The sequence below is a fragment of the Oryza brachyantha genome, chromosome 1, assembly GCF_000231095.2.
Source record: "Oryza brachyantha chromosome 1, ObraRS2, whole genome shotgun sequence".
In the NCBI taxonomy this organism is placed as follows: domain Eukaryota; kingdom Viridiplantae; phylum Streptophyta; class Magnoliopsida; order Poales; family Poaceae; genus Oryza; species Oryza brachyantha.
Window position 1 is genome coordinate 23008713 of NC_023163.2, and position 25065 is coordinate 23033777.

General features: G+C 44.3%; 4 protein-coding genes and 1 pseudogene across 4 annotated transcripts; 2 read left to right on the forward strand and 3 right to left on the reverse strand.

The window, feature by feature from the left end:
- Positions 1-841: 841 nt before the first annotated feature.
- On the forward strand, positions 842-3705 carry LOC102701311 (chaperone protein dnaJ C76, chloroplastic). Its single transcript, XM_006644596.3, has 9 exons — positions 842-1215; positions 1445-1573; positions 1826-1955; positions 2042-2162; positions 2314-2395; positions 2675-2725; positions 2974-3012; positions 3123-3216; positions 3300-3705. Exons 1-9 carry the CDS (start codon positions 961-963, stop codon positions 3425-3427), a joined length of 1029 nt encoding a protein of 342 aa, XP_006644659.1. The 5' UTR covers positions 842-960; the 3' UTR covers positions 3428-3705.
- Positions 3706-3778: 73 nt separating this feature from the next.
- LOC107304159 lies at positions 3779-4444 on the reverse strand (annotated as a pseudogene).
- A 2060-nt stretch (positions 4445-6504) lies between these two features.
- Positions 6505-7993, reverse strand: LOC102701591 (probable WRKY transcription factor 65). Its single transcript, XM_040530007.1, has 2 exons — positions 7580-7993; positions 6505-7444 (listed from the first exon to the last, which is right to left on the reverse strand). The coding sequence occupies exons 1-2, from the start codon at positions 7912-7914 to the stop codon at positions 6838-6840; spliced, it is 942 nt and encodes a 313-aa protein (XP_040385941.1). The 5' UTR covers positions 7915-7993; the 3' UTR covers positions 6505-6837.
- A 2286-nt stretch (positions 7994-10279) lies between these two features.
- LOC102701323 (protein Mpv17) lies at positions 10280-12233 on the forward strand. The gene is made up of 6 exons (XM_040526504.1): positions 10280-10685; positions 10931-11086; positions 11182-11314; positions 11406-11445; positions 11595-11702; positions 11875-12233. The coding sequence occupies exons 1-5, from the start codon at positions 10386-10388 to the stop codon at positions 11680-11682; spliced, it is 717 nt and encodes a 238-aa protein (XP_040382438.1). The 5' UTR covers positions 10280-10385; the 3' UTR covers positions 11683-11702; positions 11875-12233.
- A 257-nt stretch (positions 12234-12490) lies between these two features.
- On the reverse strand, positions 12491-18844 carry LOC102701870 (protein STICHEL-like 4). The gene is made up of 6 exons (XM_006644597.3): positions 16906-18844; positions 15814-16033; positions 15192-15653; positions 13949-14585; positions 13653-13713; positions 12491-12863 (listed from the first exon to the last, which is right to left on the reverse strand). The coding sequence occupies exons 1-6, from the start codon at positions 18619-18621 to the stop codon at positions 12771-12773; spliced, it is 3189 nt and encodes a 1062-aa protein (XP_006644660.2). The 5' UTR covers positions 18622-18844; the 3' UTR covers positions 12491-12770.
- Positions 18845-25065: the final 6221 nt, after the last annotated feature.

A 25065-nucleotide genomic window follows, 5' to 3' on the forward strand; every position in this document is an offset into this window, starting at 1 on the left:
GACCATGTCTTGTCAATGCAGAATGATAGGGCATATAGGAGCATGTCTCCTCTACCCTAAAGGATGTGACCTACCTAGCCTCTAAGTCCTCTTGGACACCCCTTGATAAGGGCATACCACGTGTCTCCGGGGCACATCTAAAGAGTATTTCAAAGCTAGATGCACTATCACGCATCGACTACCAATCAACCCATATGGGTAGTCTCAGGCTGAGCGTGTTGTTGCTCGTCGTCTTCTTAGAACACCCCCATCAGCTTATCTAAATTTGGTCATCCATATTTTCACTTAAATGATCATCTAAAACAGTTTCATCCTTTATATCTTTTTTACTTTAGCAGATCATCCATATATGACATCCTCCATATCATTTTAGAGGATGGAGAGGGAACATCCAAATATAGAGTTTCTCTCCCCTAATATGGATAACATACAAAAATAGAGGATGAGATAGATGTTTTGCTGGAACTCAGTTTTTACCCTTTAATTTTAAGGATGAAGCATGGGATGAATGTATTGCTAGGGAAGTACCTCGAGTTAAGCACACTTTTAGTAGGTTTTTATGGTGGTATCGGGAAAGCATTGTACCCGTGATGCTAACACCCTTTAAATTGACTCAAACCGGCCTGAAACCCTTAAATTCCACAATTTTACCGAAATTGTAAAGCCTGATTGTTATGTGATGCCAAACTGAAGTTCAAGGCACGAGGAGAAAACACTCAAGGGCCTACATGTAAATACGAAATATTATAAAGTTCAAGTTGCAAAGAGGAACAAACGAGAAAAATCGGGGAAGAGGAGTGGCCCAGAAAAACCAAAATAATCAGAGTCCGCCAAGAAAACGCACCAAAAAAGCAGAGCAACCCGCATTACCCCACGGGATCCAACTGGATTCACCTCGTCCTGCTCCCCCTCTCTCCCTCGCCGGAGCCCGATCGAAGAAGGTACGCCGCTTCCCATCCGATGGCTCCTCTCCTTTCGCCACCGCTGCTCGCCGACTCGGTGGCGAAGTTCCATTGCCCCTCCACGCCCACCCCCTGCGCTGGCAGTGCCCGGCGATGGGCTATCACAAGGTTCTCCGGGGCCGGGAGGAGGAGAGACTGCCACTGGAGACGGCGGACGTCCGGGAGGAGAGTTCTGACTGTTTCTGCGGTGGCGGCGGAGTCCCCGAGCTCCGGAGGCGGCGTCGCCGAAGATTACTACGCCGTTCTTGGCGTTGTAAGTGTGAATTTCCATTATTATCTGAGAAAGAAAGTGTGGGTTTCCATTTTCTGTGCATTAAACCAATACTAACTAGGAGTATATGAAACTGTTCTCTATTTTATTTTCTATCCTATGGAATGGTTAAAAAAAAAGAAAAGGTAGATGGTACTCCATATCTTGCATTATTCAATATTCACAGAGCTGTAGAATACCGAGATTTGAATTTATCGTTTCATGCTTTCAGATGCCGGATGCAACACCCCAGCAGATCAAGAAAGCGTACTACAATTGCATGAAAGCATGCCATCCTGATCTCAGTGGGAATGACCCCGATGTGACGAATTTCTGCATGTTCATCAATGAAGTTTACACGGTAACCTGGGCTCTGGATAATGTTTATTTAGAGCAATTTTGCTATCCTTAAGAAGGTACTAGGAGGTACCATTATTTTTTACGTAAAATTTAATACCTCTTGGTATCTTAGATACTAGAAGGTATCAATTTTTACATAGAAAACAGTGGTATCTCATGGTACCTTCTCAAAAGGCAAAAATGCTCGTTTATTTATCATTCTGTTTGTTTTTCAAATATCTGTGATAAGTTAACATGAGCAAGGGGCGTGCAGGTGCTTACCGATCCCATCCAGCGAGCGGTGTATGATGAGATTCATGGATATGCCGCAACAGCAACCAACCCCTTCTTGGATGACAGTGCACCCAGGGATCATGTGTTTGTCGATGAGTTTAGCTGCATAGGTAGTAACGACTGTAACTGACAGATGCTTATCTTAGACCATATATTCTTAGGTAGTTATTGGCTTCTAATTCTGACATTTATACAGGATGTAAAAACTGTGCTAATGTCTGTTCTAAGGTCTTCGAAATTGAGGAAGATTATGGACGGGCAAGAGTTTACTGCCAATCAGGGAAGGTCGATCTAATTCAAGAAGCTATAGACACATGGTGAGATTGTCAAATTTCCAATTGCAACATCAGTTTACCCAATTTATTAGTTATCTACAAACTGAAAACATGTAAATTTTGAAACAAATTTATGTGCTATCCCAATTTATATACAAACTAATATTTATTGTTCTGGATTTCTGATATGCAGTCCAGTAGACTGCATCCATTGGACATCAGCTGCACAGCTTTCACTCCTCGAGGATGAAATGCGAAGAGTAGAGAGAGTGAACGTAAGGAAAACATCAGAGACACTTCAAATATTCTCGTGTCTATCAGACAGTAGTTCATCGATTTGTTATTTCGAAGGGCAAATTTACCATCCTTAAGGAAATACCTTTATAGATACCAAAATTTATACTTGAAATTTTGGTAACTCCAGATATAAAGTACTTAGGATTACCAAATTTTACAACCCAGTCATTTCTTAAGGATGGTAAATTGCTCTATTTCGAACTACCAAATTGTACTACCTTACAAAAAGTCTATTAAAATTCTTTCCATTTGAGCAGGTTGGTTTGATGCTTGCCGGGATGGGAAGTTCCGTTGATGTGTTTCGGATGGTAATTTCTTACTGGATGAGCCCATTTCTTGCAATATTTTGTTATTCCACATTTTCAGTTCGAAATATGATGCAAGTTCACCCCAAAAGCATGGTTCATAATTTTTAGTTGCACCCGGCACTAAAGTTTACACATGTAAATACAGTAGTAGTAGTAGTAGTAGTTCAATACAGGACGAGTTTTCTGAAGTTTGAGCCACCATTTTTCATAACTCCTTAATTAGGTCTGTTGGTTTTTCTGTTTGTCAGGCAAGTACACGATGGGAGAAAAGACAGGCAAAAGTCTTGGTATAATTTCTCTGTTCGATAGTCGATTCATTTTCTTCTGTCACACTTTCCAGTTTAAAGTTTTAGGACCATAAACTGCTTGGCTTTCTGAACCTGTGTATGTCTCGCAGGAAAAGGTCAGAAGACGTGTGAGCCAAGATGATTCTAGTAAGAAGAGCTCATGGAGTGATGTTTGGGGAGCACCAACAAGATATCGAAAGAATGGTAAATCTATCATACTCGTACCATTTGGATTCACATCCACGTACCCGTCTTAACGCTCCTGCCAACACATTAACAATGAGCAGAAGAGGAAGCAAGGGAGAGAGCAAAGCGAGCAGCGGCGGCAGCAAGGAGGTGGAGAGAATACTCGAGGAAAGGTGCAGACAAGCCTCCTACATTCAAACTTCCAGAGGCAGTGTCCAACAAGGAGTGAGAACACAGTCAAATGAAAATTTTTATCCAGCAGTACTACCTAACCCAAATTGAAATCATGTATAGTCTAATTATTTCCAGGGAGCTGTATAGCATTTGCTCTCTCACCCTCAATTCCACATGATGACCACATGCTATATCTTCAAATATTTTGTTAGAGATAATCGGTGTTGGTCACCCCATAGAATACATAATTGCAGATTACAGATGTAAAAGTAAAACAAGGGTAGATGATACTGTACTATTGCTACTCACACAGTTATGGTATGAAAGTTTAGAAACTTCGCTACACTGGTACTGGAATTGTGCAAACACAGGCTAAAAAGTCAGCAAATTTTTATCCAAACCAGAGATAAATCTTTTACTCATGGATAGAGTAAAAATGAAGAAATTGACTTACAACATTCCAACAAGATTCTTAACTAATCTTCCCTGGCAAAAAGAGATTCTGAACTAATATGGGGTTACGATGAGTCTTTCACTTGACCGAGCAACCAACAGCATGAGCCCATGACCTGACCTGATATGCACCTTCATGGCTGGGCCATCGCTTATTCGCTTGGGTGAGGCATCGGCAACGGCGAGCACCGCACTGATCCTGACACATGTCCATGAGCTCCTCGCAGCCACAGCTGCTCTCCTCCTGCCACTGCCACTGGTGCCGCCGCTCCCTCCTTGACGCGCATCCGGGATCTTTGTGGCCGCATGCAGTCACCGCTTGTCTTATGGATCGCCGTAGAATCCTTCTCCCTGGGCTGCAACTCTTCGGGTCTAGGAGGAGGGCGGTAGTTCATCTGCTTGGTTGGCATACCGTGCTGATTAGAAGGTAATTAACAGGCTAAAAGTCATTGAGGAGGGGCAATTTCTTCTTTAAGGTAGTTACTCGGTCTTCTCGATCTGGTCGTTTCGCACCCAGATGTTCAATCGATCTACGTCCACCGTGCGTCTTGCTCATCCGCACTATGCTGGTCTCTGTCTCGTTCATCCACCCCGCCGTCCCTTCCTCGCACGTCTTTGTTTTTTCTTGGCATGCTTTTAGTCTCAGCACATCTCAGGTAATATTTGATTTGGTAAGCTTGGATGTTACTATTAACAAACAATCTTAGTTGAGGGGCATTGTTACGAGACCTTCGAGAAGAAGAATACTAATATAGTAAAATTTAGATCTAACCATATACTTTTATAAGTATATTAAAAATTTTATTTGAAATTTTGATAAGATATATTTAGTAATTCATCTATTTTAATATAAAATAATATACAATTTGTTGTAATGTTATATATTTTAGTTTAAATTTTACCTCCATAAATTTTGCTACTAGGTAGTATAAAAAAAACAGATCCGATAGATCTAAAATAACGGATGACTCATAATTATGGAAGTGTATCTTAAAAAAAATCCTAGTTAAAACGGCAGCACCCAGCAAAGGAGGCCAATCAAACCATGTGTTATTCTAGAATACATCGTTGCTCTTGCGATCGAGTCCAAGAGGAGCGGCTGGACGCAGCGCGGCGGAGGAATCGCATGGTAGCGGTGCGTCACGGCGTCACGATTGGACGACCGGCCAACTCGCTCAAGGATAAAATTAACCTTTTTCAGTGATATTTAGAATATTGATTACTCCCCTTGTTTCAAAATGTAAGCAATTCAGGGATTTAAATCATATACTAAAATATAAGGATTTCTAACTTTATTTATATTAATACTTATCACCACCTACCTTTTCACCTCATCAATTCATCATTTATTAAGTGATATCACAGTCTTTTTAGCCTTAATCTATCCTAAAGAACAGATGAATCCTTATATTCGGAGACAGAGGTACTAATACATGCACTTCTCAACCGACTTCGGTATAAATAAGTATGATTGTCAAATTGTCTGCCTGGAAAGACTTGTGCGGACACTCAATATGTTGCTAGCATCTGCAGGGCCCAGCTGTTGGGAAAATCACCCCCAACAGAAACGATTTTTGCGTGAAATAGCTTCGTGACCGGGTGGTTTAAAATTTTCAGCATTCCGGAAATTTTAAAACCCTGGTTGCATGTGCATTGTTGTACTAATACACATACTTGCATCTCAATAATTGTTTGTAATAGCATATACTAAATGCTTGCAATTGATGCCTAATGTTTTTCACATTTTATCTGTGCTAAATACTTTTTTAGATAATGAAATCTTTCATGGAACTCAGCCTGCGCTAAATATGTATACCGAATTACCGATCCATGGTGCCAATTCAAAGGTTTGGGAAGACCCTCTTATTTTAGGGGTGATTGTTTGACTTTTTTAACAAAAAATACAAATGACATATTTATAAAAATGATTTATAGTAATATATTCTTAACGATCTAAAGTAAAAGCTGAGAAAAAATATAATAAAAAATTCTAAAACCTATTTTAAATTTAAGATAAAAAATTTAAATTTTAGCTTATAAGTATAACCCACTGGACCTTTAATTTCCGTGTCCTACGGATCGAAATCGGTCAGGAGTACGAATCTCACGGTCACAGTTGAGCGTCCTACGAACTGCAGTACTAGCATCAACCTGCCCTTGGGAAGAAAAATACCATTCGTACCACTTGGTCTGACAGTAGCTTGATTAGCTGTAGAGCGTTTACTTGGGATTGTTAATTCCCTCGTGCAAGTGGATCGTACTTCGCGATTTTCTTTCTGGTGAAGCAAATTAAATTAGCATGTGAGCACATTGGAAGAGGGGGTCAAACGATAAGTATACGCGATATGCTGTCAAGTGTTCGCTGCTGCAACAAGCCAAACCGCAAGAAAAGTTGAGGCAAAGGATATATATGAATGACCATTAGGAGTACAGATCAACAGAAGCATAATAAAACTACAGTATCTTCGATTCATTTGTCGCTGCAATTCATAACATGATATTCTGTCAGACTATGAACAGGACACCCTTTTTATTGCAGATGAAGGCATTGTTCAGAATTTGGGTCTGACACGAAATCGATAGGTGAATTAAACCTTTTTTTTTTCCTGCGGTCATGATTCATGAACAATTCAATGTTATCCATTTTCGCAACATGACAAAGACATCGGCAAAGTTTGTAGAGCAAAAGATGGAGTTCCAATTCTTATGTATTTTTTTCTCTGATATTTATTTATGTATGTATCCATTGATGGTGCCAAAGGAGAAAACAAAAATCTTCAACCAAACCATTGACAAGATGACTTGTCTCTCTCAATTCTTCCTCCAATCAACACTGTCCAATAGTACTCATACTATATCGAATATTTCTGTGTGCTATTGTAAAAAACAAAAACAAAACAAGGAGGGGAAAAAATACTAACCGACAATTGGCAAGTGAACAGGAGGCCAAAAACTACAAGAGCTTGTCTGGTCTTATTGGAGGCCGGACCGGGCCCACCTGTCTGTCAGGCATCATGTCATGGCAGTGCTCTCCGCCGGCTGCTCAACCTTAACCCCTCCTGCCATCGCCAGCCCATCGCCGGCGTGCCGCCGGAACACCATGGCGCACTCCGGCAGCTCGCCGAGCCCCTCGAACATCGCCTCCTCCTCGCCTAGCACCTCCCCGCCTAACCCGCCGACGGCGTCGCCAAACTCGTCGGGGAGGACCGCGGCCGTGTCGACGACAGCGCCGCCGAAGAACATCGGCTGATCGTATAGCTGCATATCGTCGGCCGCGTCGATGTCGGAGGGCGAGGTTGACGAGGTGACGGACACGACGTCGTAGAGCCACCGGAACTCATCGCGCACCTCGATGGCCGCCGGGCCACCGCCGGCAGCAGGTCCGGCGGGGATGCCGTGGTGCGTTTCCTCAGGTTCTAACACTGGCTCCGGCGGACGGCAGGTCGGCGCCTTGGGCTTCTGCGGCGCCGCGGCCTGTCGGTTCTGCGCCCTCGGCGCCATGGCGGAGTGGTTGTGCTCGAAGGAGTAGGTGACGATCACCGTTTCCGGGTCGGCCCGGCTCCTCTCCACCTGCTTCCTCGCCGGGCACCCCTTCGAGCTGCTGCACCGGTAGTAAGCCCTGCTCATCGACCACGAAGCCCAAGCCAAGATCAGCACGAAAACTCCTCCATGTCCATGCATGCCGAAACTCTCATCAATTACGCCGTGCTGGCTGCACAAGAATGGCACGACTCCAGGGGATCACGAGGATTACCTTGGGAAAGGTGAGCCTTTGATGGGCTTCTGCCCGTACTTCCGCCACGCCCACGAGTCGGTCGGCGTGTTGCCCTCCCCGACGCCCTTCGGCCGCGGCCCGCTCACGTCGGCCAGCGGCACGGTCACCACCCGCTTCTGCGCCGACCGCCTCGGCCTCCCACTAGGCGACGCCGCCGCCCCCGCCGCCGACCGTTGAGCGGCTGGTGACGGTGACACCGGCGACCCGGGGCAATCCACCGCAGCAACAACGACGCCCTCCCCGGCCTTCTGCACCCCGCCGCCGGACATCGTCGGCGACGACGTCACAGCCCCGTCGCTCCACTCACCGTCCATGTACACACAAGAACGACGCGACCGATCGACCGGTCGGCCGCCGGCGTGATCTGTCCGCCGTGAAGGGATCGAGCAGGCGGTTCTTGGGATGGATGTCGTCACCAGCGCCAGCTACGACAAACGAGGCGTACGCCACGGGATATAAAGAAACTGGAGATGAGGGGCGCGCGTGTCATGTGTGTCGTCGTGACGCTGTGGTAGCAGCGGTAGCGGGGTTCGGTTCGTGCGCGCGCGCGCGAATGCGAGATCGGACGTGGGTTTGTGGCCGCGCACGCTGCGTTTCGACGGGGAGATTAAAGAAAACGAGGCCGGGTTTGGGAGAGAATATTACGAGCGTGTGACGGCGACGCCTCCCCAACTATCCCATGCATGGCTGTGTGATCAACAGTGCGCAGTCTAATCTATCAAGCATCAGCCGCTTGATTATTGCTTCCTCTCGTAGGCAAGTAGTAGACGAGTAGTAGCACGTTTGTTTAATGTGGAGCAGAGAGTAGTGTTCATATTTGCGTTGGAGTGGTTGGCGAGGATCGACTACTATACTTGCTGTCCCTGCCGTTTCTAACAAGGATAATTGAAGAATCACGGTTCTTGATTCGCAGTTGATTTTTTCGCTAGACAGTCGAGATAGAATCGTACAGAACCAGTAATTAAATTTCTTGGTAATTCTGGGCAGGACTAAATGTTCATGGTTTCTTTTGCTTGGAGGAGAAACAAAGATATTTGATTGGATCTGTTAGGAATGGCAGATGTTATACACCCTATATACGTTTTTTTTTTAAAAAAAATAATGACTAATTCTTCTGACTTTTGATGTTATGGGCCATATCTCTTCATCTTAAACACTCAGGGCATTCCTAACCCATAACATTAGATATAGTTTCCATAAACTCCATATCATCAAAAAACCAGTACTAGACACTATTCTTCCAATGCAAACACCACTATTCCATACTTCAATTTAATGCTACTTATCTCACATGATATCTTAAATGTTGTGTAGAAACCATGTCTTATGCGAGACATGGTTTTATTCTCTTTCCTCATTTATTTACTTGTCACATCATATTTCATCCTAGATGATAACTTAATTAATGTTATGAATACCATCCTAGTCATTGGGTTGAAAATGCTTGAAGGCTGGATGTAACTCAGAGTGTCATGTCAGAGATATTCCAGGGGAGTTTCCTGATTGACAGTCCTAACCGCGTTCGTCCAATTGTGGTGTTCGACAAATAATAATTAAGTACAGAAAGCTGTACTGCTGCAAAAACTCTAAAAGGCTGGACTAGCTAGAGACAGATTGTGCATTTGATCGTCGTGCATATATTAAGCGACTACTATACATTATTATTATTCTATAGTTGATCAGTTCAGGTATCGCGTCACCATCGTTTTCAGTCTTACCTTTCTTTAATCCTCGGATGTTGTCATCATCTCATGGGTCTTGACTTGTTCCCACTGCGGTCTCAATTATGGGGCGCATCATCACGCCATCATGCAGCGCTCTGCCCTCCATATATGCACAAATTAAACTCGGTCGTTTTGACAAACTAAGAGCTCAACCAAACCGATTAAGTTATCTGGGAGATGTTGCTGCTGGCCCATCATGGCCAGCCTCGCTTGGATAACAACGTGGAAACAGCTGTTTAGTTCCATAGAAAACGAGACTGCAAGAGACGATATTGGGAGGTGGACAGGCTGCATGTCTGACAGCAGTTCACGCCGCAATCTGTGTGGCTGGTAGCTTGCTTAGATCCATACGTGATACGCCCTCACCTGATCTTGCCCTTTAGCCTGACACTTCAAAAACAGTGGCAGTATCAGGTGTTAGCCGGTTAATCCATTGTCAGCTGGTTTACATGGAATGAGATTATGGACTTGCTACTTGCTACATACACTGTCACATCTGTCCCCGAAGCTCCTACAGTGAGCTTGCTAGATGCAGCAGTTTAATAGTATTGCTGAATGTACTGCTCACAACAGCATGTACTGCTATGTACTGCTCACTAACAATAAAGAAGTCAGGATCTACTTTCGTAGTCAAGACGAAAGCTTTATGAACCCAGCAAGGCCCAAAAGTTTTTATAAACGGCCCAACGTGTTCAGAGGAGGCAATTCGAACTTCGAGAGCGTACTATTAAGTCTGACATCCGGGGATACTTTTAATAGCGAAAAAAAATAAGACTGAGATTTGGTTTTGAATAATTTGAATATTCGAAGGCGACAGTCGTGGCCATGGACGAACTGTCCAGAAATTCTCTTTTGGTTTGGTTACAATTTACGAAAAGGGTTTTTGGACATGTGGGCCCGAAGTGCAGCGACACGCGGCCCAGAGGATTCGGAGCCGCTCAAACTGTTGGAGCATCCCCTCCGCAAGCCCCGTATCTAACCACACCGTGCTGCTCGCCTCAGGAACTCCGCGCGCTTCCCCCACTCCTCCTCGCCGCCGCCGCGTTCGTCGCGGCGCGGAGATGAAGGCCATCGGGAGCGGCGGCGAGTGGTGGTGGAACCTCCCGTCCCTCCGCCGCAAACCAGACCCCCGCCGCCGCGGCCGCCGGAACCCGGACCCGCGCGGCCGTCGCCGCGGGCCCCCGCCGGAGCCGCTCTCGTCGTCGTCGGAGTCCATCGGACAAAGCCGTGGCTGGCCCATGGACTTCCCGTTCACGCAGGCCGTGACCGCCGCCTCGCTCACGCTTACAGGAGACACACTCGCGCAGGTCCACCGCCGAATCGTGGACCGCCGCCTCCGCGGCCCCGAACCCGACAGCAAGGTCTGTTCTAAACCCTAGCATATTTTTCTTGGAAACATAGATAAAAAATGAAATTATGCTGTTGTTTAAACCTAGGCACAGGCTTGCTAGTGGTGATAGTCTTGTATACATAGAAATCAACTGAAACCAGAAATAGTTGAGTACTTGAGTTGATGAAAGTCGACTTAAATGTTGAGTTCAACCGATTGTTTTGTTTCACATTGTGAAGTCTGTCATTCTGACATCTGTAGAGGTCCTCCTTTCAGGGTTTTCTGCCGGACATATTGATGAACCATGATTGGCTACGCGCCCTTCGTATGGCTTCGTATGGATTTATTCTTTATGGTCCGGGGTCACACGCATGGTACCAGTTCCTTGATCAGTGTATGCCCAAGCCAACGTTTGTTAATCTATCCACTAAGGTGAGCTTTGTTTCCTCCATGTAACATAATAACGCTTTTTAAGTATTTTGTCTCACAATAGACCAGTTCCCATTTTCGTTTTGCTGTTGTCGCAGGTCATATTGAACCAGATTGTGCTTGGTCCTTGTGTTATTGGTATAATTTTTGCCTGGAATAACTTATGGTCTGGGAAACTGTCAGAACTGCCATCTAAATATCAGAACGATGCCCTTCCTACACTTCTTTTCGGTAGGCATTCTGACTGAATACATTATTAAAGGAGCTTGTGCACAAAGATAACTGATATTATGGCATTTCTCACTTTGTTCTGAAATTGCAGGGTTTAGATTTTGGATTCCTGTTTCGATCATTAACTTCTGGTATAGTCCCTTCAAACTTTTTTCTTCATAGTTGGCTCATCGTTATTGTGCATTTCAATGTTTTATTGAATGGACAAATTTAATTGCTAATTTCTTTCCATCTCATCAAAGTAACTGATTCTGATCCTAGTATTTGATTCCTCTACCAGGATGGTTCCTTTGTCTGCTCGTGTTGCCTTCATGTCCTCTTGTTCTATTTTTTGGAACTTCTACCTGTCGTCCACTATGAGCAAATGAAACCTCTAGTATATCTTCAGGTTGGTCTGGGTACATTCTAAAGTTTGCTTTAACTTGTTGCACATAACTGTGAATTAAGTTTTTCTGCAAATTTGGGTGAACTTTTGTGTTGCCAGACTCACAGTATCTGATGCATAATTGCATTTGTTTTTTATAATTCTATGCTGAACAATCTAATATACTATGTCATAGGGCATGCGCAAGCTGTATTCTTCATGTTAGGTGACTCATTGCAAAAGTTTTACTTGGGTTATTGTGGGGATTCAGTCGGCTGCTGTGGAGGAGGGTTTGGAGCTATTTTTTGCTCTGGTGGTAAAGTAGATGGTAGACTCACCTCCTGCACGATTCTGGCGGCTGCCTCGTGATTGACTGAATTCTTGTCGTGGTCTCGAGGACAAGGTTGATGGAGAAATTGTCTGTCTAAACATGTATGAGAGGCGGGAAAGGTGCCTGTAATTTTCTTTTTATTTGTTCAATAAGCTACAGTTGAATGACAAGGACATACTGATACCTAGACTCTGAATAAATGCACGATATTCAGATGGGCGCAATTTTCACGTGTATTGTTTGGATTGTCATACCCTTTTCCCACTCTACTCAGCTGTGTAGAGTGGATACTCCTACACGGCAATTTTGATAACACCGCTGAGAAGTGGGAAACATGCACGTTGGGCGAATGCCACGGGCAAATACAAACGGCTCAGCCGATGGGTTCTCTGTTTCTTTTATTTATCTGGCGCAAGTCACGTCCGAAGCTGAACATTGAAGGCATCGAAATTCAAAATATTAGATTAAATAGAGCCTTGAAAAAAAACGAGACCTAATATACAATGAACTGTATATTGTAGACCAAATAAACTTTATTAACAATGCTTCCAAAATACAGATTTAGCATGCCTTTGAAAAACTACAAAGAATATTTGACAGAAAAGAATTGCTATGCCATTCCTATCATTCTTAAAGATGCCGAACAATATACAGACTAGCGAACAACCTACGAACTGACACAGTTATGGCCTAAAGGTACAGAGTGAATAAATTATGGAGGCTGAAGTAACTGCTTATAACATCTATCACTTCTAATGTTTCTATCTCGGAGATCTTGTGGAGATGCATCTTCCACATAAGATAAGCCTTGATACAGCTCTTGACCTTCCACTCCTGACCCTCAACGAAGATAGCTGCAGAGAAATGATTCCATGAGTAGCTGATAAGACAAACTACCATGCAGAAACATAACTGTAATTTAATCAGGATTCACAAACTCTTCCACCAATCCATCACACGCACACATGGTGAACACCATTTCTGTGCTCAACTATCCTATGTTCTCACCACTATGAAACAAGAGCACAGAATGTTCACTTCAAATCTACGGTCATATCAATCAGATGCCCCAAAAGAAAATCCCGCTTGTTAATTTGATTGTCTGTGGGAAGTCCATCGTGAATGCAAGAGGTCAACCTTTTAAATTCAGGACTCAGCTTGATTCCTTTTACTTTCCATTTTGAGTTCCAGTTAAGAAAGTATGCTCATCTAAAGAAAATAACACTTAAATTTGCCAAGCCGGCCGAAGGAGGCCAGCCAATTTCATTAAGATTGGGGAAGAACAGTTACGAGTTACAAAATCATCGACAATATAGTGCCAAAACAGGGCTCCAAGTGAACCAACATCACTTCCAACATGTGAAATGACATTATTGAACTCCACATGGTCAGTTCAAAAGGGCGTTTAGGGGCTTACTGATAGCTTTTGATGTATTCAGATTCTAGAAACCATCTATTGAAAACACAAACTGCCCATAGTACATCTCTATAATTCCACATGCACAAATGATTTTTACTCAAACCAATATATGCTAATGAATAGTCAGAAGGGAAATGCAATGTTCCATGTCATATTCAAGACCCAGTAGCATAAAATTTTGTGGGGACACAGATTACGACATAGCACAAACAGACATATTTACCTTCCGTCGAGTCCTTGAAGTTCTCCAACAAAGTATACTCCTTGATCTAGGTTCCAATCTCCTGTGCACAAATAAGCAAGCAAATTGGAAATATGTAACATAGTAATTTTGAATGGACAGATGCGTTCTCAAAAAGGCAGTGTCTTAATGGCTTAATGTTTGTGATAAAAATACTAACTGGATGCTGTGCCTAATACACTTGTGAATCAAGGTATAATATTGTAGATAGTTACTTGTGATGTTCTTTTCCTACAATGCATAGGTGTAAAGGTCTGTCATGAGATAACATTACTTACAAATTCTCTTGTTCGAGCTTTTCTGCAATTGACAAAGCTTTTTGTCTAGACCAGCCTCCTCGCTGAGAACAAGCTTCTGCCTTACCAATAACATGAGCAAGAGATACCTTTCCTTTGACTATACTGTTCTGTCGACGCTGTTTATTCCCATTTCTTCTTCCTTGATTAGACATGCTATTTGGTGATGTCAAAGATTCTTCTTCCCATGCATTGTCCTTTCTTCTTTGAGTTACATCACGCACATCATTGTTTGCTTCATCATGCCAATGCATGTGTGAAGGCCCAACCTCAATGATTTCTCCTTCTGTCAATATATGAGGATCAGATTGCATCCATCTGGTCTTACTAGAGTTTGCTCTGTCTTTTTTGAGCCTCCTACGTAGATTCTCACCTCCAGAAGAGATTGGACTATGTTTAGTGGAGGATCCCCTTAATGCCATGTTGGAATACACATTCTCCCCGTGAGATAATATAGGTGAAGCACGACTGGCTCTCACATCATTCTTTGATTCATATCGGATTTCAAGAATTATAGCAGAACGCAGAACAGACTCAAATGCCTGCAGAATTTGTCCTCGAAAGTTTTCAGCTTTGGACTTGTTGACACGTGAGCTGAATATTAGTTGCACTGTTGGTGCTGTAGGAATAAAGAATCTAATGTCAGGAAAAAAAAAGGGCAGTTCAAAAGAAAGCTTAACCCTAAGTATCCTAAGATATGAAGGTGTACACATATCTAGGTGTGGTCACGACTTACTAAATGAAAGTTCCACTGGCAAATGTGTGCTATATAAATAGGACTTCCACACTAAAACAACTAGAAGCTATAAATACTCTATAAATCACTAATTCCATTCATATACTTTGACTTATAAAAAGAGATGTGTGGACTATAAAATAAAATGATTTTATCAACCCAATAACTGAAGTTTTGAACTTTGTTGAGAGGAAATATTGAAGTTAATTACCATAGATGTGTTCTTTCCATGAGTATTGAAACTAACTTCAACAAACCGAAAAACATTACCTAAAAACCAATACTAAAACATAAACAGCTGGCTTACTTCCTGGTTACGAAATTTAACAGCATGCGTGACTCATGTGGCATGATAATTCTCTCTGTGTTTTGTAAGTGCTAAATCAATAGTATATATCTAGAGCAACAAGAGAACCAATCTCAGGTAGCAAACTTACTGCACGACGTACTCTTTAAAAACTTAATTTGAAGCCAGGTGGAGATTCTTACCTGTGCCTAGACTGACGGAGCTTAGCCTTCCCTCTTTAGCCATCATTTTTCTCAGTGTATCTGACTGAATACTCTCAAGTACAGCATGCCAAATCAGTTCATTCTCGATTTTACTATTTCTAGATTCTACATTTGCTCTGGGAGCAATGGTTGATAAGAAATGCCTATTTCCTGTATGTTCAACAGGTCTCCTTTCCCCATAAGAAGTGCTTGCCACATTACCATTATGCTCAAGAGCTGAGTGTTTTGCCATATCCCTATCGGGAAAGGAACCGGCTAACACACCATGGTTTAAACTTGTACTTGTTGATGAACTTGGCAGTACATACTGTTTGTCAGGAGCAAGCTGAAGCAGAGCAGCTGTAAGCCAGGTTGTCTTGTCATTAGAGACCCTCAACTGCTTTTCAGCTTCAGATAGTGTTTTCAAAGCCTGGCGTAGTTTTTCCATATCATCTTTGGACACTGAAATTAGTACACAAATACAATGACTATACGAATACAAAATCTCTATTGTAAGAGAACAAGGGCATAGCTAGATGCAATTTGACAATCATATGCACGATGAAAAAACTCAACAATATAGATGTTGAACTATCCACTGGTTAATGGAAATGTTGCTTACAGGTTGGACGTTTGAAGAACTTTCTTCGTAGTTTTTCCCGTGTAAATGTATAAGAACCAGCAAGGATGTCAGTAATTATTGTGGCAAGTTGAGACATTAGTGCCAAAGGCTCAACCCCAGTTTCTGTAATGTCACGTAGAGTCTTCACTGTATTTACAGTGTCAGCAGAAAGAGCCAAATCAAGCAAATCTACCAGTTTATCATCAGACACCAGACCAACCTGTTACAGTGACCGAGAAATTGACGGTTTATTGTTGTGAAAAATGTAATAGAAAATGAAAGCATGGCTTGATAACGACAGTAATTCTTTAGCTATGTTCCCTTCTTTAGAGGGAAAACTTAGATATATCCCTAGCAAGACTTGAAAACACATGTTCAGTGAAAAAGGAAGGAAAGTACTACGTTTATACTAACAGGATAAGGTTCAACGCATACCGATATTCTAACTACTCCCCTGTGGCTGTCCTTATCTACTATATGTGGCAGCCGAATTTGCATACAACACATCATATGCAACAACTATCAAACAAAAGTAGTTTCAAACTGTTTCAGAAAACTACACATTTAGTTGCATTCTCCTTAAAGTGTCAGTTTGTGAAACGTTTACCAACTGAAAGTGTTTTTCCTGTGAAACTACTTATAATTGCAGCTAATTGCATTTGTAGTTACACAAAGCTGCCAATGCACAGCCCCCGGCCAACATAATTACTCCCTCTGTTCTATATTGTAAGTCATTTTAGTTTTGTTCCAAATCAAACTTCTCAAACTTTGACCAAATTTATTAAAAAATACACCAACATATACAATAACAAAAAAATACACTATCAAGACATATTTCATGATAGATTTAATGAAACTAATTTGACATTATAGATAATGATGCATTTTTCCTATGAACTCAAGACAAAATTAGAGAATTTTAACTTAGGATAAAACTAACATGACTTGCAATATGGAACGGAGGGGGATAGCTGATATTTTCTATTCCTACCCAGATGGTACTGAGATAGACAGTAGATACAAACGTATAATTTGGTTTGCAAAAAAAAAAAAAAGCTATGGGAGCAATATTAAGCTCGAGAAATGTCTTACAAGTTCTTGGACAAGAGATAGGGAAATCCTCTGCCCCAGCAAACTCAGCTGATCAAGAGTCATCTCTGCATCCCTCAATGATCCATCTGAACGGGATGCAATTAACTTCATTGCATCCCTATCAACATCTAAACTTTCGCTGGTTGAAATCCATTGCAAAGTGTTAACAATGTCGCACTCCTTCAATTTGGGAAAGAAGAACTTCTGACATCTCGATAGTATTATATGAGGAAGGTCAAGGTTGGGAGTGACGAGGATGAACACCAGGCGGCGAGGCGCCCGGTCCACTACTTTCGAGATTACGCTCCAAGTGTCGGCTGGCAGTGTATCGCAGTCATCAAATATGAACACCCTGTAGTGCGATGGCGCCGGTGAAAGCATTACATTGTCGAGGACATCAACAATGCCGTCCATGTCGATGTTGCCGACGGGCCCAATCTCCATCACACTCCTGCTCTTGCCGAGATTTTGTGCGATGCACGAAGAGCACGAGTCACAGGGCCTTGGGTGCTCGGGGGAGTGGCAGTTGAGCGCCTTGGCGAAGACGCGCGCGCACGACGTCTTCCCTGTACCGTGCGGGCCGTAGAAGACGTATACCAGCCCAATCTTCCTCCTCAGGACGGCGTTCGACAGCGCCTGCACTACCAAACTCTGCCCGACCACGTCCTTGAAGGTCTTCGGTGCAAACTTCTGCGTCAGGCTCCGGTGCCGTCCGCGGCCGTGCTGCGAGCCACGAGACTTCTGCCCCGACCGCCCCTCCGACAGGAGGTCGGAGTCCATCTCGCTGGTCTGGTTGGAGAAAATTCCAAGCTCGCCGGAGTAGCTCCCACCGATGCCGCCATTACGCGTACCGGAAACGGCCGCCTCGACAAGCAGAGGCAACGCGTCGGAGTCCGAGCTAGTCGAGGAGGCCAGCCTCTCGGACTTAACAGGGAAAAGCGAGTGCGACCCGTTGAAGTGGCTACGCGAGGCGGCGGCGGCGGCTTCGGATTTGCGCCCCGCCGCTGACTTGGGATCGGATAGGCCGCACGCGAGGCTGCGGCCAGCCATGTCAAGAATAGACTTGCCGCGGTGGTGGAGGCGCGACCAGTTCCATGGAATGCCGCAGACGTTGCGCGAGTCCTGCGGCACATGCTGCTGCAGCTCCTCGTGGTCGTCCTCGCCGTCGCGGAAGAGGTATTTGTTGCCGCATACGGCCTCCTGGGAGCTGGAGTTGACGGAGAGCGCCGCGGCGGCGGCTGCCGAGCGATCTGGGACCTTACTCGCGGTGCCAGCGCGGCGGCCAGCACCACGTTTGAAGCGGCGCCGCGGGCGGCGAGCGAGCTTCGGTTGGGGGTTCTCAGCGAGCTGGTCGAGGAGCGTCTTGAGCGCCCCGGTCGTCGAAGCGCTGCGTCGGGACTTCGGGGGGAGATCGGCGTCGTCTTCTTCAGTGTCAGCGTCCGGGTCGGCCGCCACCTTGGAGGACTCGACGGAGCGGCGCGTGGACGGGTCACGGAGCGACCTCGAGCGCTGCAGCGCGAGGAGGTCGCGCATCAGCGCCGCCGACGCGACGGACGTGGGACTCCTCCTCCTCCCCGACGACGACGCCACTCCGCCTCCCCCTCCTCCCCCGTGCGCGTGGTGGTGCCGCAGGTGGATGCAGTTGGTGAGGTGCGCGTGGCCGCGTAGGTGCCCGCCACCCCGCGCCGTGGCACCGGCTCGGTCAGGCGTCGGCATTGCAGCTCGGCACGGAGCGCCACTGAGATGCGGGGAGGAGGAGGAGAAGAGCTCCGGCAAAACGCTACGCCATTCGGGGTCTCCTCCTGTGGCGTCGGTTTGGCCTGGTGCGTGTGCGTGCGAATTATGGCGGTATGGTTCGGAGATTTCGCCTTTTTGGTTGGATCCCTGGAGGATTTCACGGGAAGCGAGCGAGAGCCGCGAGAACCGAAGGGGGCGAGGAGGACTGGAGGAGGGTGGGTGGGCGAGTGGCCTCGCCTCGTGCCGGGTGTAGGAACGGGCGGTGCTTTCGGGGCTCGCGCCCGCGTCGCCGGGGCAGGAGAGGTAGGCGAGACCGCGAGAGTGCGGGGCACGGGGGAAGCGGATCCGGCTCGGCTCGGGGCGGCGGCGTCATCGCCTGACCGAGTCACTGGCCAGTGATCGGGTTTGGCACAAGCGCGCGGCCGCGGGGAGGGCGATTCACTGTGGCGCGCTCGCACAGTGGCCGTGGCGGCGGCTTGTTGGTGAACGCTGGCGCGATTGTCGTGTCATCCGCGTCAGCTGGTGTTAAACAGCAGCTCGAGATGATTGATGATAAGACGCGACGGCAGCCAGTACAGTGTGCTCCAATACAACAGCTCGGTTCTTACCACTGGTCACTTTATTTAAGGCAGCATCAAGGGGGTGTTTAGTCGGTGAAATGAAAATTTTTGTATGATATGTCAGACGTTTGATCGGATATCGGAAGGGATTTTCGGATACGAACAAAAAAACGAATTTACGGCTGGCGTGGAAACCGTGAAACGAATCTTTTGAGCCTAATTAATCCATTACTAGCGCATACGGGTTACTGTAGCACTTATAGCTAATCATGTACTAATTAGGCTCAAAAGATTCGTCTCACAATTTCTCACATAACTGTGTAATTAGTTTTTCGATTTATTTATGTTTAATACTTTATTTAGGTGTCTAAAGATTTGATGTGACGTTTTTGGGTGAAAATTTTTGGGAACTAAAGGGGCCTAAATATAGATGAAAAAAACTAATTGCACGGTTATGGAAGAAATCTTGAGACAAATCTTTTGAGCCTAATTAGTCTATGATTAGCTATAAGTGCTACAGTAACCAACATATGTTAATGACGGATTAATTAGGCTAAAAAGATTCGTCTCGCGGTTTCCAGGCTAATTGTGAAATTCGTTTTTTTATTCGTGTTCGAAAACCCCTTCCGACATCCGGTCAAACATTTGACGTAACAATTCTCCCAAAAAAATTTCAATCTAAGGCCTTATTTAGTTCTCAATTTTTTTCTAAAAACATCACATCGAATTTTTGGACACTTAAATAAAGCATTAAACATAGATGAACTAAAAAACTAATTGCACAGTTATGAAAGAAATCTTGAGACGAATCTTTTGAGCATAATTAGTCCATGATTAGCCATAAATACTACAGTAACCAATATGTACTAATGACAAATTAATTAGGCTTAAAAGATTCGTCTCGTGGTTTTTAGGCTAGCCATGAAATTGTTTTTTATTCGTGTCTAAAAATCTCTTCTGACATCCAGTCAAACATTTAACGTACACTTTTCCTATAAATTTTCTCAATCTAAACACCGCCTAACCCCCCCCCCCCCCCCCCCCCCACCCCCTAACAAAACCATCCCGTGGCCGTGGTAGCCTGTACGTCTTTCTAAAGCTGCCGTTGACGCGCGAGCGCGCGCTACACAGCGGCGGGGAACGTGATGTGGAGCAAATTTCGCGTGCACAAAGCAGCCATCCGCCCTGTAAAAACTGAAAAATCGCGTGATGGTGGTGCGCAGTGAGGGCAGCGCAGCGGCCAGCGGCGTACTCGTACAATCATAAGCTGCATTTCCTCCCTCCCTTACTGCAGGTGGGTGTAACCCTACTACTCTGTACTGTGTACCAGATCGGACGCTATGGGGGTGGGGTGATGGGTGACAAACAGTTTATTTGTAAAAAAATAGTTTGTTAATAAAACTTTTATATATAAATTCTTAGTAATCTAAAAGGTAACACTAAAAATTAGTATAAAAAAACTTTAAAATCAACTTAAAATTTATGATTAAAAATTTAAATTTTAGCTTTCAAACAACAGAGTAAAAACAACACGAGCGTATGTAAAGCTAAGCTGTACACTCTACCGGATCGGACGAGTTAACGTTGGCGTGTACTGACACGGTAGGCCCCAAGGGCGGTCGATCACAATGGCGGGTGGTGACCACCGGGGGTTTTGATTTGCGATTTGCCATCGCGCGCAATGATTTGGGGATCGGATGCCCTCGTCTCATCAATTCTCCCCGGCCGGATAGCGACAGGCACGGCTCGACTGACTAGTCGAGCGGCAGGACGCGTCGCACGTGGTTGGCTGTCTCGCCGGACGCTGGCCCATACGATCAGCCATGAGGCGCCGGAACTAGCGCTCCGCCCATTCTCCGCTCCGATGCACTCGCTCATGATATACACGGTGCACGCACGGCGACTGAAACCCTACCGGAGCACAGTAGGAGTGGCATCCTCACCGCCTCCGCGGCGCTATCACGGGCAACGCTTGTAGCTTAGAGCAAGTTCAACGGTATAGCCAACCACTGGCTTTAATTTATTTATAGTCAATCTAATAGTCAATTCATATAATAGTTATCTATAAAATATTAATACATGGTTCTACATGTCATATACATGCTCTGTCTTAAAATCCGCGTATAGCTCACTACAAATTAACGAATTAGTAATCCATCTTCCTTCTCTATTCTCTCATCTTTTTAAAATATACTTATAGCTGACTTGTTTATAAACAAGTATTGTACCTGCTCAAACAAAGCATCGTCAATCTGGAGAAATCGGACACCAGTAGGAGGAGACGTGCATTTTCGCCTCTTTGCCGGCTCCGCGCGCGGCAAAGGGGGCGCTGAAAGCGAGGAGGTCCCATTCCCCTTGCCTTCTGCGGCCAACCTGCCTGCCTGCGCTGCCGCCGTTCACCAACCAGTGTACCGCTTCCAAAATCGAAGGGAGAGAAGTTTGCAGCCACTACCAGCAGTCTACCACCGTTCTACGTACCGGTTGATAGCCATGAGGACCCAGCGTGGCAACACGAGAAATTAAATGCACACTGTGTGGAACAAATTTAAATTTTAGAAATACACTTAATATAAGACAAAATTAATACAGTACTACAGATCATGCAATGCACTGGATGGCGATGGGTAAATATCTATCGGTATTGGTACCCTAGATTCATACCCACCAGTAAATATTTGTACCATCAAAATACCTATACCCGTTACAGGCAGGAAAATTTCTCCAGACCTATACCCAATTGGGTAAACCTTACCCATCGGGTCACCCATATACCTGCAACAGTTTAAAACAATCTAAATTGTATAATTTACATATAGTATTTTACACTAGATAGTTAAGACATCACATATTCATATAGTGTATTGGAAAATATATAGATTGTTTAAATACTAGGGTTTTGGTTAATTGGACTAGGCTAATTTAATATTGGGTCATGACGTGCATTTAAACTTGCGGGTATTTATTACCCGTGAGTAAACGGATATGGGGATCATAAGAATATTTTTTGTACCCGCATATCCATCGGGTGAAGGCATTTGTCCGATTATATACCCACAAGTAATATATTTAGTTTATACACATGGAGTAAATACTCATTGAGTCTCGGGTTACGGGTCCCCGTTGTCATCTGTATGCACTACTGACTGTATACATGACTTCCGACAGCGCAATAGCTACACTGGTACCTTGAGATTCATCAATTTACTGTCACTGTACACTTAACTCGGCAGAAAATCGTCTGATATTATTATGTTGTCGGCCAAATAAATCGCTTACCACATCGGATGCAGGTACACCAGCAAAAGGTAAAGACGTAAAGAAGCAGTAGCGCATTGCCTAGCACTGGCAACGAGTCGCTTGAAGTCTTTCTGGTTACTCAAATCTATTGAGCGAGACATCTTCCATATGAAATCCTAACCACCACCCTAGCATAATCAAGTATGCAAAGAAGAGCCATTTTTCGCCAGCAAAAGTTGTTGGCAGAAACACACCCAAAGCTTATAGTACTGCTCCCTCCAAATTTTTTTATATGACGCCGTAGACTTTTAGGTCTACGCTTGACCATTCGTCTTATTTAAAAAAATTATATAATTATTAATTATTTTGTTATAATATGATTTATTATTATAGGAACTTTAATTATGCATTATAATTTTGCATATTTGGATATAATTTTGAATAAGACAAATGATCAAACGTGATTCTAAAAGTCAACGGTGTCATACATAAAAAATATAAAGGGAGTATATAGCAATGCTAAATCTTATAGACACTATGATTAGAGGTTAGGAGTTTGATAATATGGTCCAACATACTATGGATGAAGTTGTGGGCTATTGCAGTACTTAAAACTAGTAGTATAGAGCAGTTAGCTCTAGCAGCTGTAGGCAGAATCCTGCCTAATCTTCATCTCTGCATAAAACTACGCCACTTCAGCTGGGACTTGGGAACCAGCGCTCCAATCAGACGAGGCTTGATGCCCAGCTCTTCATCGTGCGTGCCGCAGAAGTAGAAGCTTTTGACATCTCCAATCTCCATGCACATGGCACCTCGATCGACCGAATAAAAGTAGCTTTGGAGCTCGTTTCCTCGCACTTCACTAAAACACTAGTAGTGCACTGAGCTCACTCATCAGCGGCCAGACTTTTTATTCCTCCTGCCTCAGCTTTTGCTTTCCTAGACTTGATTTTGTACTGTTTCCTGCAACTAGCCATAAAACTGACAGTTTGGTATAGGAGAAAGCGTGCACGGGCATCATATTTGAAGTGGTCTTTGTCTGTAGCTGTAGGCCACGCATTTTGGGTTACTGATATCATCATGTGTTTATAATGTGTGTCCTGGAATCTATTAGTACAACTGTTTAGGAAAACAAATAGAGTACTCGTTGGAATTGACGATACTATATCTTCCCTTGATGCAATAAGTCCAAGTTATTTTAAGTAAGATTCTTGCTCTAATGCTAGACTGTTCGGATTGTTCGGTAAGGAAAAAACGAGCTCACGAACACTACGGCCAAACGGGTCGGTTTTATCATGGCAATTGTCAAAGATACTACTGCAAGAAGCATCCTAGGCTCAAAGACTGGAGCGATGGTCCAACGAACTGCTTCTGCATCCTGATCCATTACACTACATGAGCCCAAAAGTTGAGATCATGTGATCCGTCACGATAAAACTCGAGCGCTATTCGGATCTCAGATCCGGCATACGAACACAAGGCATCCTATACAAATCATTCGTGAACAACGGCCCTACCTGCTGCTCTGAATTTCTTTTCTTAAGGATTACTGCGATTGATGTGATTATTCACCCTTCCAAATTAAGTTTCCTGTATGCTTCCTGTGGAAAATATTGAAAAGGAGAAATCATATGATCTGTTGTGATCTATTGTATTCTATTGTATATTATACTAATCCTCATGGGTGTATTTATAGGGTACATAGCAGATAGAAGCTTAGAGTACAAGATAAATATTATATCGTATCTCTCTAGGACTTTATCTTTATCTCTAGAATTTCTATTGGACTCTGTTATCTCTAACCGTATGTATCCATATCTCTAACATTCTCCCTCAGTCGTAACGGGAGCAAAACGAACGATTGCGACTGGATTTGAAATCTTATGTTTCACCATTTTTTCTTCTTTGTTTCTCTATCATCAATTGTATCTCTGATGGATAGTCCTCCACTTTGGTGACGGTGTCTCCTTCTGTGTCGTCTCGGTCCTCCACCTTGGTGACTGTGTCCCCTTCCGTGTCGTCCCTTCTCTCTCCTCTATTCCCTCCCGCAGTCATAGCGGGAGTGTCATGGACGATAGCGATGATGCAGACGCTTTTGGCTGGAGTTGTCGAGAATGATTTGTTGTAATTTCCATCGAGGTAGTCGATCATGTGGTAGCCGTGGTCGTCGTAGACATATAGCCGCATATAGCCGAAGGCCAAAAAAAATGGAGACGGAGCTGAGATCATAGATGAGGCACCTTGCAGATGTCAGAGGATGCCGTTGGAAGCGTCTTTGCATATGTCAGAGGATGCCCTTGGGTTATCTTGCAGATGTCAGAGAACGCTGTTGTCGTCGAGTCACCATTTTTCTTATACTCCGTACGTCGTGTAAGAGGTCACCACCGTGGTGATGCCAGGTTGATGCAGTCTTTGTCCGTCGTAGATGACGCGGTCGATGCCGTCATCGATGAAGCGTCTTACAGAGATTCTTGTCAGAGGACACAAGATGAATGTCCATCATTATGGATGTAGCGACGTCGTGTTCTTCCTATGTTAGCGTAGACCATCGGCGGTGTTACTTCAATTCATGTTGATGGTGGCCGTGGAGACTTGTTGAAGACGTCAGTTATTTGATGCAGTGTTT